General features: G+C 41.5%; 1 protein-coding gene across 1 annotated transcript; it reads left to right on the forward strand.

Annotated features, from left to right (window-relative positions):
- The first annotated feature begins 4,082 nt into the window (after positions 1 to 4,082).
- Positions 4,083 to 14,485, forward strand: SLC30A10 (solute carrier family 30 member 10). Its single transcript, XM_041401035.1, has 4 exons — positions 4,083 to 4,660; positions 5,086 to 5,169; positions 8,594 to 8,830; positions 9,576 to 14,485. Exons 1-4 carry the CDS (start codon positions 4,147 to 4,149, stop codon positions 10,049 to 10,051), a joined length of 1,311 nt encoding a protein of 436 aa, XP_041256969.1. The 5' UTR covers positions 4,083 to 4,146; the 3' UTR covers positions 10,052 to 14,485.
- The last annotated feature ends 371 nt before the right edge of the window (positions 14,486 to 14,856 follow it).

Below are 14,856 nucleotides of genomic sequence, written 5' to 3' on the forward strand. Positions count from 1 at the left end.
GTTCCTGATTAGGGTGAGGAAACTGCAGCTTTTCTAGCAGCATTGTAGCTGAAACTAAAGTTGGCAATCATTCAGAAAATTAAAGTGCTGGACAATCTTTTCTGCAGCTCCTAAGAACTTGTTCCAGCTCAGCACAGTCAGAAATGGAGACCCTGGGATATTTAGGCTGCTTTTTTTGTTTAATAATATGTAGCTTGTTCAGGCTATCTCAGGACTGGATGGATAAGTGAAATCATAACATTCTACTGTTGAATGTCTACAGTCAGTGTAAAACACACATGGATGCCAAGCACATTGCAGCGCAATCATACACATGGTTCCTTTCCAAAAGGATTTGAGACCAAATGTTCTGATACTGCAGGTGGACTTGTGCAGGCAGAATGGAAGTGCCAGAAAGGGGGAAGAGGCTGAGTGACAGCACTGGTAGTGGAGTTAGTGACTCCTATGTTCAGGATCATGGCTTTCTTTTGGACTGTGTGGAAGGAGATCAAAGCAGAAAAGACCTATAGGGATAACACATACTTTATTCTGAAGATTCACCGGAATTAATTTTTCTTCTCATTGAAAGCAACAACTTGTTGAATGAGAATGATTGAGGTAACTTTGCCCACCTGGCAGTTTTAGGAGCCATTTGTCTTTAAATGATTGTGGCACCTGGATAAAGACAGGATAGGGAGATTTGGATGCATAGTGAGAAGAGCAAAACCTTGGATGTCTAAGAGGCTTCTAAGCAGCCATAGTGCAAAGGCCCTTGCATGGATGAAGAGCTGGTCAGAAATTGTCCTGGTTTAGGCTGGATTAGTTAATTTTCTTCACAGAAACTGGTGCAGTGCTGCATTTTGTATTCAGCATGAGAAAAATATTGATAGCACTCTGATGTTTTAGTTGTTGATGAGTACTGGTTACTCCAAATCAAAAAGTTTTTGATTTTCCATTCTCTGCAAGTGAGCAGCTGCACAAGAAGCTGAGAGAGCACAGTCAGGATAGGCAGGACTGGACTAGCCAAAGGGATATTCCATATCACAGAGTAATTTTCAGAACAAAAGCTGAGAGGACTTGGCCAGGAGTCACTTATTGCTGCTGGGGGATGAGCTGGGCATTGGCTACTGGGTGGTGAGCAACCGTTTGTGCATAATCTGTTTCCTTGATTTATTTTTGGTTTGTTTCTGTGGGTTAGTTTGTTTTTACTTTGCTTTGATTATTAAACTGCTGTTATTTCAACCCACAAGGTTTTTTACCTTTTTTTCTGGTTCTCCTTCCCATCCCACCTTGGGTGGGGGAGAATGAGTGAGTTGTTCTGTGGTACTGAGTTGCCAGCTGGGCTTAAACTGTGATTGAAGATGAGAGTGATTGATCAGTTCCATAAAAATGTGTGCTAATGTTCAGAACAGAAAAGTGAATCAAAAGTGAGACCATACAGGGAAAGGAGTAACAGAGACAGTCAGGACTCTTGCTGTTCCTCTGTATCAGTGTATCTGTGTATCTCCTGTTCCTCTGTATCTGCCCTGCATTTTGAAGACTGTGCAGGTTTGGTTCCCTCATCTCCCAAAGATGTAGATGGGAACTGGAAACAGTCCATACATGGATCTGTGGTCTGACCCAGCAGACACTGTGCTGTTGCTGTGTCAGTGTGTGGCCGTTTTGTGACAAGCAGATGGAGACGTGTGAGCTTGACAGAAGGAATGATCCAGTGTCAGAGCTGAGGCTCTGAACACATACAGTTTCTGACACCTTCAGAGTCAGCTGTAATTGTGCTCCATGTCAGAGGACTTAGTCACAGCCTTATTTGCTGAAAACAATATTTTTAACACAATTTCTTCAAAATAATTGTGATATTTTTATGGTTTGAAGTGAGTTCAGGGCTATGAAACTTCCTTTTTTTTTTTTTTTCCAAAGATGATTGATACATATTTTTCACAGGAGGATTAATGATGTTTCAGCCACTGTATTATGTCTCCCTAAAATAAAAGTCACTGGAAATTCCTTTCAATTCTATAAAGGTGCAGTTAGCTGGGCTTCAGAGAGCTGTATTTTTATTTATTTATTTTTTATTGTAAGTGAAGTGCCAGAGGCAGAGTTTTCTATCATTAATTAAAGAATATATAGTCTGTCATTTTAAAATTTATATCTGACTATTTCACTTCCTATAAATCCTATTCTTCTTCTTATTCTTCTGCCTATTTGCTTTTGATTTGGCCCAGCCATTAAGCGTTTCTGATCCTATGTCAATAGTTGCAGTTCTAGAGCTGAAATGTGTGATGTAAGTTATTCTATCCTCTTCCACAACTCTGTTTATTTTTATGGTAAGGTTCATTTCAATACATTTATTTTCATGCATTTGTTAATTTGCATATTGCAGGGTATCAAGTGTGTGAATCTCTGCTTAACTGGGAGTTGTGTGTTAATTCCTTGCAGGGGAGACCACCCCCTGAAAGGCTGCTCAAGTCCACTCCAGAGGTTAATACACATCTTGGGTTCTGTGCACAGAATCAGGTGAAATGGAGAGGCCTCATGTAAAAGATGTATTCAAGGAAGGGATCAACTCAATCAACAGCAGTAACAATGCAACTTCTTCAGAGTTAGAACAAAGAGGAAATTCCTGAGGTCCTCAAGGAATTTCTGTTTGTAGAGAACACTGCCTTAGGTAGGTGGGACAAGATAGTGTTCCCTGGCCTTGCTGGTTTAAAATATGACAGCAATGGGTGCCTTGTAAAGTGTGGTGAAATGTGCGATGTGGCACCTCAGTGTGAATTTTAGCTGCTGAAGTGGTACCTCAGCACTGGTTTGCCTCTGGCATAGTTGACATGCTCCCAACTCTCACAGGACAACGTTTTAAGAACCTAATTTTCTCTAGGTCTTACATATTTTATGTATTATTTTTGGGCCCAGTTCTGATCCTGAGAACCCCACAGTAGAGGATGACTTGATTTAACAGCAGCTGCTTTAGCTGTTCAATTTGAAATTATGTATTTGTAGTCCAGTTGTCTTTTTCCCATTTGCAAGTGGGGCTGTCATTTTTGCAAGAACTGTCATAAAAACAACAGCAACAAAACATCTGCAAATAAAAGACAGAGGTTTACTACCTTTTCATGGTTCTTGTAGACTATCCTGTAGGTTAAAAAGGGCATGCAATTATTTTTCTTATAGGATAATGATACATTTGTGAACACTAAGGCAATATTTTTATAGAACAATAAAATGTTAAGGGTTGGAAAGGACCTTAAAGATCACGTTCTAACTCTCTGCCATGGCAGGGACACCCCTCACTAGACCTGGCTGCCCAGAGCTCCATCCAACCTGGCCTTGAACTGACAGGGATTGGGCATCCACAACCTCCTTGGGCAACCTCTGCCAGTATCTTACCACCCTAAATGTGCCTCTTTCAGCTTGTAACCATTACTCGTTTTGTAACTACCATTCCTGATGAAGAGTTCCTCTCTGGCTCCCCTGTAGCCCCCCCTTCAGATACTGGAAGGTTAGTCTCGCCACAGTCTTCTCCATGATGAACAGACCCAACATTCTCAGCCTGTCTTCACAGATGAGGTGCCCAAGTCCTTATCAAATTTGTGACCTCCTCTGGACTTGGTCCAACAGCTCTGTGTTCTTCCTATGTTGGGTCACCAAATCTGGACGCAGCACTGCAGGTGGAGTCTCACCAGAGCAAGGTAGAAGATAATCACTTTCAAACTTCTGGCCACGCTGCTTTGGATGCAGCCCAGGATTCCCTAGGCTTTTTGACACACCTTTTTAAAGCCTGGTGGCTGGAAATGAGCTGGCTCAGTAGATGGCACTCTGTCCTTTGGTTTGGCACTTTCGTCGCCAATAAAGCACCAAAGGTCCGTAGTTATTGGATCCTTCGCTGGAACTTCACCGTCTCGGCGTGGCAGGAGAGCAGGCAGCACATCCTTGGGTAGCTCTGCCTGCCCGAAAGGGCCCTTTCCCCGCCGCCGCGCCGGCTCCGCACCTCCCCGCGGCCCATCTAACTTGTCATTACTCCAGGTCTGGTTGATTTGGTGTCGCCACCGTCGCTGCTCAGGGCGGGGCGGTGCCCTCGGGCGGGGCGGTGCGGGCCGGGCCGGCCGCACTTATTGCGGGCGAGCGGCGGCGCTGGCGCGGAGCGTTACCGGCCGGCAGTGCGCGGCCGCCATGGGGCGGTACTCGGGCAAGACGTGCCGCCTCATCTTCATGCTAGTGCTCACCGTCGGCTTCTTCGTAGCCGAGCTGGTGTCCGGATACCTAGGCAACTCCATCGCGCTGGTGTCCGACTCCTTCAACATGCTCTCGGACCTCATCTCCCTCTGCGTGGGGCTCTCCACCGGGCGCATCGCCCGCCGCAGCCGCCGCGGTCCCCGCGCCACCTACGGCTACAGCCGCGCCGAGGCGGTGGGAGCACTCAGCAACGCCGTCTTCCTCACCGCCCTCTGCTTCACCATCCTCGTGGACTCCGTCCTCCGCCTCGCCCGGCCTGAGCCCATAGACGACGCCCAGCTGGTGCTCATCGTCGGCACCCTCGGCCTCGCCGTCAATATCGTGGGGCTCCTCGTCTTCCAGGACTGGGGCGCCTGCTGCCGCGGGCGACGCCCGTCCCCCTCTTCGCCCGCGGCCGCCGCGCTGCGGGACGTGCCCGGTAGCATTCCGAACGGCGAGGAGGATGAAGCAGGTGCCTTTCGGCTGCACTTCGCCTTTCCCTCGTGTCCCGCATCTCTCTCCACCCCTCCCTCCAGCATCCCTCTCACTCTTCCCCATCCCCTCTTCTCAATCTCGTTTTCCCTCGGGACCCGCCGAGCTGTTGGCCCAATCCTCTGGGCCCCTTCAGTGCCCCAAGGCCACTCGTGGGCCTCGGGGGGTTTCACTAAACTCACTCAGGCACCCGGAGCCTCTTTCACCTTGTACTTTACACTGGGCTGCTGGGCGTGCCCCCGGGATGGTGGAAGGAGGTGTTGCCCAGGGAGCTGCATGGAAAATGTTTTGGATTGCTTTTGTTTTTCTTCTTGTCATCTTTAAAGTAAGTTGGTTTTGAGAAGGTTGATGTTTTTTCTGTTTGTAGAACTTATACACAACACAGCGTTTCTTCTTTGACTGCAGGTGAGTCACCAAATGACCAAAAGAGCCCTGAAGAGGGGTCTGAGAAGAAAAAAGAGAAAAAGTCTGAAGCCTTGAACATCAGAGGTATGTCATAGGAGTATACTGCTCATGTTAAATTAACTTCAAATGCTCTATGGTTTCCATTTCAGATTTACATACACATCCACAAATATCAATAAGAAAGAGGGAAGTCCAAGACTCATCCATGTAATTGGATCCAGTTATTCTCTAGCAGAAAGATTTTTATTATATGGAATAGCATAAGTAGTAACAAAACAGTGTCATGCTGATTTGGCTTTGAGTGTGCTCACGTTTTGTTTTTATTCTTCGAAGAGTGCAGCTGGACATTTGGAAAGGACACAAACCCTGCTGCACTAAGCTCAAGTCATTAGAGTCTTTACAGGAAGGTAACACCTATGAGGTGAATCTTTGAGTAGTAGTTGAGCAGTTTTCAATCTTAAAATGCTCTTGGGCAGAAAACATAAATCCTTCTAAATCCCGAGGTTGATAATGTTTTTTTTTTGTCAGCATAAGGAAAAGGGTTCTGAAACTGATACTTCAGCATGGTGTTTTTGCAGGTGTGAACCCATTCCTTTGAGAGTGTGACAGGATCAACCCTTCCTACACTGTAATTTGGCAGGTCTCTGGGAATCTGTGGAGTGAAACATAAAGCTACTCCTAGGAATAAATTACTCACATCTCTCCCTGTCTGTGTAGGTGTTTTTCTGCATACATGTTTATGTACCTACTCTGAGCAGAGCCAAAAGCAAATGTTTTTGAGAATATGAAATACTTAGTTTGTCCCCAAGGAAAGGACTGTCAGAAACCTCAATCAGAACAGTAGTTTCAGGTTTCTTACAGTCACTGATCAGCAGCTGATATTCCGCCAAGGTTGTGAGAGTTTGCTTTGCATTAATTCAGCTTGAGAGGTCAATGTGGCTGTCTGTCAGGCATGTGGGTTTGCTGTTTTTTTGGGTTTTTTTTCCTGTGTGTGTCTGTCTTTCAAAAGTGTTTGCAGAACTACACAACTACATCTGTAAGGGGAGATGCTTTGGAAAATCAAACCATGTGCTAGAGTCACAACACTTACTTGAATGTCTAGAAGTTGGTGTCACCGGATATTATGGCATTATAGTGGTAAGATTTTTGGAGAAGGATGAGCAAACTGTCACACTCAGGGATGGAGGAGAGAAGAGTAAGGAACCAATTGCTTTAGAGAAGACCTTGCTTGCCTGAACCACAGTGCTTAGGTATAAAGATGCTGGAAGATTTCAAAAAATGTCTGAAAGATAAAGAATTTTGTGACAGTTATTTTAAGATATGGGTCATCTTTAATTTTTAAAAATAAATTTTTAAGTGTTACTTTAGTACGTCACCTTTGCAAAATCTATTTTTATTGTCTTTATGACTACAAAAGTAAGGAATATTTATAAAGATACGTATATCTGAAATTCTGATTCACTCCATACTTTTCCTTTTAAGTTAGTTACAAGCTGTACTTACTTCACAGTCACTTGGCAAACAATTTTTTTGTTGTGGAATGGGAGCCTCCCTGAAAAACATGGCTGAACAAAATGGATTGGCAGAGGAATGATTTCCTTGATTTTGTAACTGGTAGGAACAGGATTTCATAGATTCTGCCTGGCAGGATTAATTATTGTAGTGTGAAATTATTCCTTTTACTGCTTGAGCATACACAGAGTATTTCAGTTAGACTTTGGAATGCAAGCTGTTGGAAACTGCTGCCTATGGTCTTACCATACTGACTTCATTTAGTAAAAATTAATTTTTTATTCCAGCTTATAATCATAGCTTTTGGGATTTGATAGGGAAATGGACACATTTCTGTCTGAGCCCTAATTCTGTGATGCATTACCAGGGTATATGTATTAATGACATTAAGAATGTAAAATAAACATTTTTCCCAATTCTGTATTCTCAATTACTAATTCATCAAAATTCTGACATATTTTTTTCTTAATTTTTTTTTAATTCTTTTTTTTTCTTAACTCTAAAGAAGGCTTTCTGAAACATTTTCCTGTTCTTTATAAGCTGTGCTCTCTTGTTAGTTGCATTGCAACTGCATCCTGCCTGTTCTTGTTAGTGCAACAGCTGATAGCCTGTGCTGAATCAGGACTATTTGTAAATGAAAAGGAAACACTGCAACACTGTTAGGAGGAGTAAAACCCCGTGGTAGTCTGCCAAATGGGGCAGAACATGCCTGACTCGAGCAGAAAGAGCTGGACTCACCAGGAGCTTGTACTTTCTTATCTGACCCAAGTGATTTGGAGGAACTCCAGAGGTTGTGGCCTTCATTTCTTGCACAGATCAAGGTGCGTGTACAGAGCTGGTAAGAAACACCAGCATGGGCAGAGTTCTAGGGCTAATCCAGTATCCAGCACCATCAAAACTCTTCGCTGTGTTGTGAGTTTTGGGGGAGCCTTTTACAGCTTCTTGCCTGAAAGTGTATGTGATAGGTTGTTAAAAAGAGATGGTTCATTTTCTTTTCTCACAGTCCCCAAACAAAAAATATTGACAAAGAAATTCACTTCATATAGAGAGACATGTTCTGAATTCAGGCATGGGTTGGAATAAAATCTGAGTCTGAACAGTAAAATCTAACAAAACTGGAGTATGTTTGAGCACTGATGGGAAGAGGGAAGTTTTATGTAAAGTAGTAAGAAGAAATAGAAGAAAAAGGCAGTTCTTGGATTTTTGTAACTGTGGCAGAAAGACTGCTTTGGTCATTGTAGTTTACAAGAGCAGCTAAATATGTTGCTGTAAGAGCGTGTTTTGTGTCTTTACCTTTTGTACAAAGCCATCTTTATAAGGTGTAAAAAGAAGTACCCAGCATTCCTCTCAGAGTAGTCCAGGAACTAAACCATGTGATTGACTCTAGAACCAGATTCTGATTTTTGGCAGGTCTGAAGGCTAGTAGTATTGATGGAACAAGGTTTCATATGACTGGTAATCTAGTTTGATCTAAAAATTGAAGTCTGAGGGTATTTGGAGCCAGTTTAGATTTCACCTAGGCAATTTTTCTGATTTCAGCAGTGTCACAGAAGCTGGTAGGGGAAGGTAACTGTGACTGGGGGTGGTCTGCAGCTCTCAACTCCCAGGGTAGAATGGATAGATTTAGTCATCAATTTTTAATTTAGATTTAATGTGCCAGGATCTGATAATCATCTTCATGCATTTAAGCAAGCACATTATGTGTTACCATGGTATTCCAGTTGGACAGCAGTCGCTAGCATACCCTGCATGCTTATTAATGCATCCCACTCAAACAGCAGTGCCTCAGAGTCAGTATTTTCTTGCTGTTTTTTTCCAAAAGCTGTTACTGAAAACTTTGGTTATGATATTAATGGCTGGAATATTGCATTCTTCATGTCAAGTGGAGCATATTTGAAAAACGCAGCACTACACCTCCTCCTAGAAAAAAAACACCCAAACAAAGCAAAAAACCCCAAACCCACCCTGCTAATGGAAATTGTGCCATTTGTTTCAGGTGTTCTTTTGCATGTTATGGGAGATGCACTTGGATCTGTGGTTGTGGTAGTTACTGCTACTATCTTCTATGTACGTCCTCTGGGGGATGCTCCGTGCAATTGGCAGTGCTACATTGATCCAAGCCTGACAATAGTTATGGTGTTCATCATCTTGTCTTCTGCATTCCCACTTATAAAGGAGACCTCAACTATTTTGTTGCAGATGGTCCCCAAAGGTGTTGATATGCAACTACTGAGTAAGTCAAATTTGTTGTTGAAATGCTGTTAATTTTAATGGTGTATTTCAATGCATATGTTACTTGTGGAATGACATGTTTGGATTATTTATTCATAATAGCTCTAAATTCTCAAGAACTGTTAGAAATAGTCACATGCCTGTGTCCTAGCAACCTCACTCAAATCTCTCTGGATTAGTTAAAGCATGCATTTTGAGAATGTGGTACTCCAACAATACATCAAACATACCAGGTCTTGAGCTGTTAATGCTTTGTGTGGGTTATTTGTGAAAGAAACAACTTTGAGTTACAATCTTTTCCAACCCTGCAGTGGCTGCTTCTGAAAAGCTTCCAAAACATCTTAGAAATTTCCATTAAGGTTAGTTAACTTTGTAGCTCTTAGGTGCTACTCACACTGGTTAATTGTGGAGTAACACTGGGTATTTCTGGAATTTCCCCATTCTCAGGGCTTAAAAAAAACAGAAGATGGAGGGTCTTGATGGAGGAAGTGATGTAATATTTCCTCTGTGAACAGCTGGTAAATTGCCATTAGGGAGCCTGAGGGACTGGTGAATCCAAAAGGAAAGGTGCTGTGTTCATCACCTGGAGGCCTAACTGAAGGCAGCTGGGAGTAGACACATTGTACCAAGTATATCTCCTCTAAAATGATAATTTTGACACTGCTGCTTTTGGATAGGGTGTCTAGTGAGGCAGCTGATTAGCCAGGGCATCAAAGCCCCTGATACCTTTCCCTTATGCCTTCCAGCTGACAGACTAGCTCGTGTACCAGGGGTGAATAGCCTCCATGAGGTGCATGTCTGGGAGCTTGCAAGTGGGAGGAACGTCGCCACTCTTCATATAAAGTGCCAAACCCCTTCTGATTACCAAGGCGCTGCTTACCAAATACGGAAGATTTTCCATGAGGCAGGAGTCCATTCTGTGACCATCCAGCCCGAGTATGCTGACCACAAGACCTCACATCTACTGTGCAGCTCACCCTGCATCTCAATAGCCTGTGACTCTCATCTATGCTGCAGCCAGAGGGAGCCCCCCCGGGCTGAAACGAATGGCTATGTGGAGAAAAGTGAAAGCTCTCTTTCTGCACAGCACAAAGACAATGGTTCAAGGAAAAGTGACGTTGAAATCCCTATGGAGGACCCAGTTTCAGAGGAGAGTGTGAAAAATGTGAAAAATTGTGACGTGTCTGATGACAAATCACAGTCAGGTAGTACACGATTTTAGGCAATTCGCTCTGCTCTGTGTTGTGTTCTCATGGAGCAAACATATCCTGGCTGGGAAGGGGGGCATTGGTGGTTGTAGCTGAAGTTTGTGTGGCAAAAAGATTTCGGTACTTTAGCTATAAACCAAAACACACCTAAAACCCCCTTGTACCTGGAATAAGGATTAGGATTTCCACCAAGGCTGTTGCATTAATGTGATTTTTGTGATGCAGCCTTACCCAGTTCCTTACCAAACTAAGGCTGAATTCCTACTGTTAGAGTGGATGGGATATGTTGCTCTCTCTCTCTCTCTCTCTCTCTGCACTGAGGTGTGCAGTTTATGGCCAGTAGCACTGGGAAAGAACCTCTGGCCTTTCCTGCTGGAGCAAGGTGTTTCTTGAAAGCCCTGTGGCCATATGATTGTACTGGGCTGAAGTACTGTATATTTATAAAGGACTTCAGTAGAGATGCTTTACTGATCCTTTAACCCCATTTTTGCATGGACAATTCATTTTTAACAGTAACAATTCTGACCAGTGGAGTTTGTGAAAGAAATTAAGAGTGTCTAAGGGGAAGCACTCAGGAATTATGACTTGTGTTATTTTCTTGATTGACTCCTGTATTTAGAGGATCCTGGTCTTGCTTCTCTACAAGTAATACTGGAGTCCCAGCCTAATCACAGATGAGTGTGCTAAGGAATAGACTGCTTGTCATGAAAGCAAAGAAATACCTACTAACGTTGTCTGTACTGATTCTAGCAAATGGAAATGCAGGCAGTCATCCAATTAACTTTTATCTTTTTCACTGCTGTGATTGTACAACTCAGTCTTTTAAAATTCTTGTTAGCCTTCTCCTGACAGCACAAGTTCCAAGAGCCATGGTCTTATTTCATCATTGTGCAGGATGATTGCATTATCTTGAACTCTGAATCTGTCATTATTCATGCTGAATAAATAAGCTAATGTGTTTATTATGAACAGCTGAAATTCTGCAATTCTATTATTAAGGCATAATTTAATATTGTATTAATTAAGGAAGCACCTTTAAAGTCTTGTATGCAGTATTATCACTTAGAGGGAGCTTTAAAAAATTTAAACCAGGAAGTTTTTCCTGGTTTAGTCTCAATCATTTCTCGTTGGCTGGTTTTAAAGGTCTTGATGCCTTGAACCCTACCCTCTGCCCTGGCCCTCCTCCCCCTGCCCAAACATGTATCTCAAAGTGTATTTAGTGAAGCAGTTCACTACTGTTTTGCTGCGTGCTCTTTCTGAAGGTATGCAAGGGTGCTCTAAGGAAAACAAGCTGATGAACCCTGTCCCCAGTGCTAGATTCAGTCTGGTGTGTTCCACAGGTTTCTGGGAGGGGAAACCCACTACTCAATCCACACTGAGTCTAGTGCTTGATCTCCCTTGCTATGCAGACCAGATCCAGAAGATTCCAAATATAATTTGCTGGCAAAAAGCAGCCTTTCAATGGTCTGTGTGGCCTGGACAGGCTATTTTATCCATTTATTCACAGGGACACCTTTGTAAAATTGTTGTGTCTTTGCCTCTGTGATATCTTAACAGAAAGGCCAAATTGGTTTCCAGCCTGGCCTGGGAAAATACCAGAATCTCCTTGTGAGGATGGCTTAAAAGCAGCCAACTCCTTATTAATAAAGATGATTGCAATAATTTAATGAATATTGAAACACACAGCAGGATGTTTTACTGCTTGGAATGTAGTATTTACTGAAGCAGTGATTTCAGTCTAAATAGAACATTTCTAGAATTATAATTACCCCTTCAAAACAGATTTTTGGATGAATTACAGTATTTTATACCATATCATTGTAAGTTTGTATCATATAAATTAACAACATATTTGTTAATATAATTAGGAGCTTGATTCTCCAGCCTCTTTGAGTCCATTGGCAGCAGCAGGATCTTGCTCGGCAGTTATTGCATGAGTTAATGTAAATCAGGAAACATTGTAAGAATTGCTCTGTCTTTTAAAAGTATGTGCCATGAAGTAAGACAGCCCTTTCCTCTGTTCTTTTTTCCCCCTCCTCTTTATTTTCACCTATGATGATGCTTAGATGTAAATAACAAATGTATTTATCGTGGTATTGAGAACTGGAATAGAAATCTGCCAAAATAACGACAAAGAACTTTCTTCCCAGATATCCTCTAAAACAAGCACCCTTTCGTAATTATTTGTATCTTAAATCAGGTTATTTGATTTATATATGTATTTATGCGCATACATATTTTATTAAATGGTTGAAAGATGGAATGGCAGTATTTACTCTGGGATTAAAGAAAACTAGTATGTGTGATGTTGGGGCATTTGTCAAAATGGACAATTTTTATTCTTCCAGTATTAAAACTGTGGCTATGTATTTTTTTTAAATTTTGGAAAGTGTTGTAACCTGAAAATACAATGAAATAACATTTTAAACTTTATTTTCTCTTGTCTGGTTGAATGTACTGTAACTGCTGCCTGTGAATAAATGGGAAAATACAAAGGATTATAGAAATCTTCAAATCTAGATAACAAAAAGATTTTAAATTTGCTTCATTACTTCAGCAAGCAAAACCAACAGCTGTGTTATTTGTGAGATAAACCTTGCTCTTTTTTTGTGTTGGGACTTTCAGGGTATTCAACTAAGGTTTCTGACCAGCATCTTTGCCTTCCTTTGAGTAACAAAATATTTTTCTCCTGTACTGTGTGTCCCCACTCTACTTCTGTGGGAGACTTCATTCCAATCCATGTGTATTTTGTATTGGCCTATTTCCCTTCAGTTCTTGGCATATCTTTTCTAATTCTGTTGAAGCAGGCTTCCCTCATTTTTGAGATACAGTATATTTCCATGTTAGCCCTTATCTATGAGCACTTGTTCTAAATTCAATTTTGTAGTGTATTGCACTGTCATAAAAGCTCTATTCTGGCCTCCTTAGCTGAATCACTTTGTTTCCCTCCCTGACAAATGCAAGTTGATTGTGCTTCTCTGTCTGCTTCAAACACTGCCTTGTGATTGTCTTGGTTTTTGGGCTCTCTTGCAATGATTGTCCCTTCTGTCCATTGCTGCTGGTGGCAAAGGAAATCTGCTTAAACTATGTGTGACTTTCAACTGGTTGTCCAGCTCCTGTGGATGTGATCCATAGCCAGTCATGCATGTGACCTAGTAGGATGATGACAAAACCTTTGCTAGGCTTGTCAGATCATTCTGCAGTAAATGTGAAACCTGGAATAAGTTAACATGACGCTGAAAGCAAAAGCAATTTACTGGCCTTCATCAGTCGTGTGCCTTTTCTTAAAGGGAATCAATTCTTTGTCACCTTTTCATATGTGCCAAAAGTGCCAATTTGATTTTAATTTTTTTTCTTATTCTGAAACCCTCTAAATGCAGGTGTAGCATTTATTCTTCATTATAAAGAAAACTGCTGCTATTTTCAGGAGTATTGCCTTTGTTTTGCCAGTTTACAGTTGACTTCCTTTTCCTTGTCTTATTTATAGTACTTACCTTGACTCAGTGCAAGTGTGTTTTTTCCCTCTTAATGTTTTTTCTCATTGTCTCTTCCATAAAAGCAGGATGGTTTTGATAGACTGGTCATGGTGATCTACCAATAATACAGTTTAGAAATACCTTTTTATGCACTGGTTTAATTTTTGCATTCCATTCTATTAAAATACATCCACTTTCTGGTTTTGCTATATGACACACCTTACCATTGCAAACCAGTTTTTGACCTTCTTTATTTTTTTCCTATTCTTTCCCTCTCCCATTCCTGATTATAATGCTTACTGTCCTGAATACTCCCTTTTATTCTGAACTTTGAAGGGAACATGCCAGCACCTGAATTTTTCCCAAAGAGAAGTTCACTGTCCAAGTACTATAGATGGCTTGATGTGAGCTACTCTGAGGACTAGTTTGTGTCCTGTGGTCTGTGTAGAAGTGTTATCTAAGTAGTCGTCCTGAGATATGAACACATGTGCTTATGTATAATTAAACTCTTTATAATCACTCTACCTGAGTCAACTTCTTAAGAAAGGGGGATTTCTAAACCTGGGAAGATATAATGAAATCAGGAAGGTTCATTGGTCATTTGTTAACATCTTGAGGGAAAGCTTGATAAAAGATAATTCAAAAGCCATGAACATTCCTAAGTTCTACTACTTTGCTGTACAGTGGAAGCACATTCTACATGAAATACTTTATTTGAACAGTGATACCTTGATGTGAGGATGTCACTGTATAAGATTGTTACATTTATGGAGCTGTGTTGCTTAAAAGCTTCCTCTAGTTTTTCTGTTCCTTAAGTAATTTATGTGCCAAAATGTGATTTCCATAATTGCCGGATCTCACTGTGGTTTTATTAACCATTAGTGAGAAATTACTTCAGGTTTTATGTACAGCTATATTTTTATCAAAATGAAGTTTGAATGTCTTGTAAATAAAGTGTATTTTAAAAGAAAACTTTGTTCTGAGCTTGATGTATGCTAGCAATAGGGAGCTTGTGTCTGGATAATTTTAAGACATTTGTATGCGTGAAATTTTTTCTCATCCTGTGAGACAGTTAATGTTGCAAATTTTGTGTGTATTTAGAAGAAAAGGGAATCAACACCCAAAAGTTTTTCTTCTGCAAGCAGCCTTGCATTTTGCCACATGGAGAAAGTTGAATGCATATATTGTGATTCTCACTCCTGGGTTTCATGACCTGAATGTACATGCTAGAAATGGGATGAGGTCTAACACTGTGAGTTAGGTGCTGGTTTTGGAGCAGCAATCCTGGAGATGCCCTCATATGTTTTTCTCTCCTTAGCATCAGTATCATGTGTCTGCCACCT

This window comes from Onychostruthus taczanowskii, unplaced genomic scaffold, assembly GCF_017590055.1.
Source record: "Onychostruthus taczanowskii isolate IOZ18803 unplaced genomic scaffold, ASM1759005v1 scaffold183, whole genome shotgun sequence".
NCBI classification, from domain to species: Eukaryota; Metazoa; Chordata; class Aves; order Passeriformes; family Passeridae; genus Onychostruthus; species Onychostruthus taczanowskii.

Bases quoted from the DNA above. Each gene is read 5' to 3' on its own strand.
- SLC30A10 (XM_041401035.1), top strand. From the start codon at position 4,147: ATGGGGCGGTACTCGGGCAAGACGTGCCGCCTCATCTTCATGCTAGTG. The intron at 4,661-5,085 runs GTGCCTTTCGGC...CTTTGACTGCAG, and splicing joins CGGCGAGGAGGATGAAGCAG to GTGAGTCACCAAATGACCAA. The intron at 5,170-8,593 runs GTATGTCATAGG...CATTTGTTTCAG, and splicing joins TGAAGCCTTGAACATCAGAG to GTGTTCTTTTGCATGTTATG.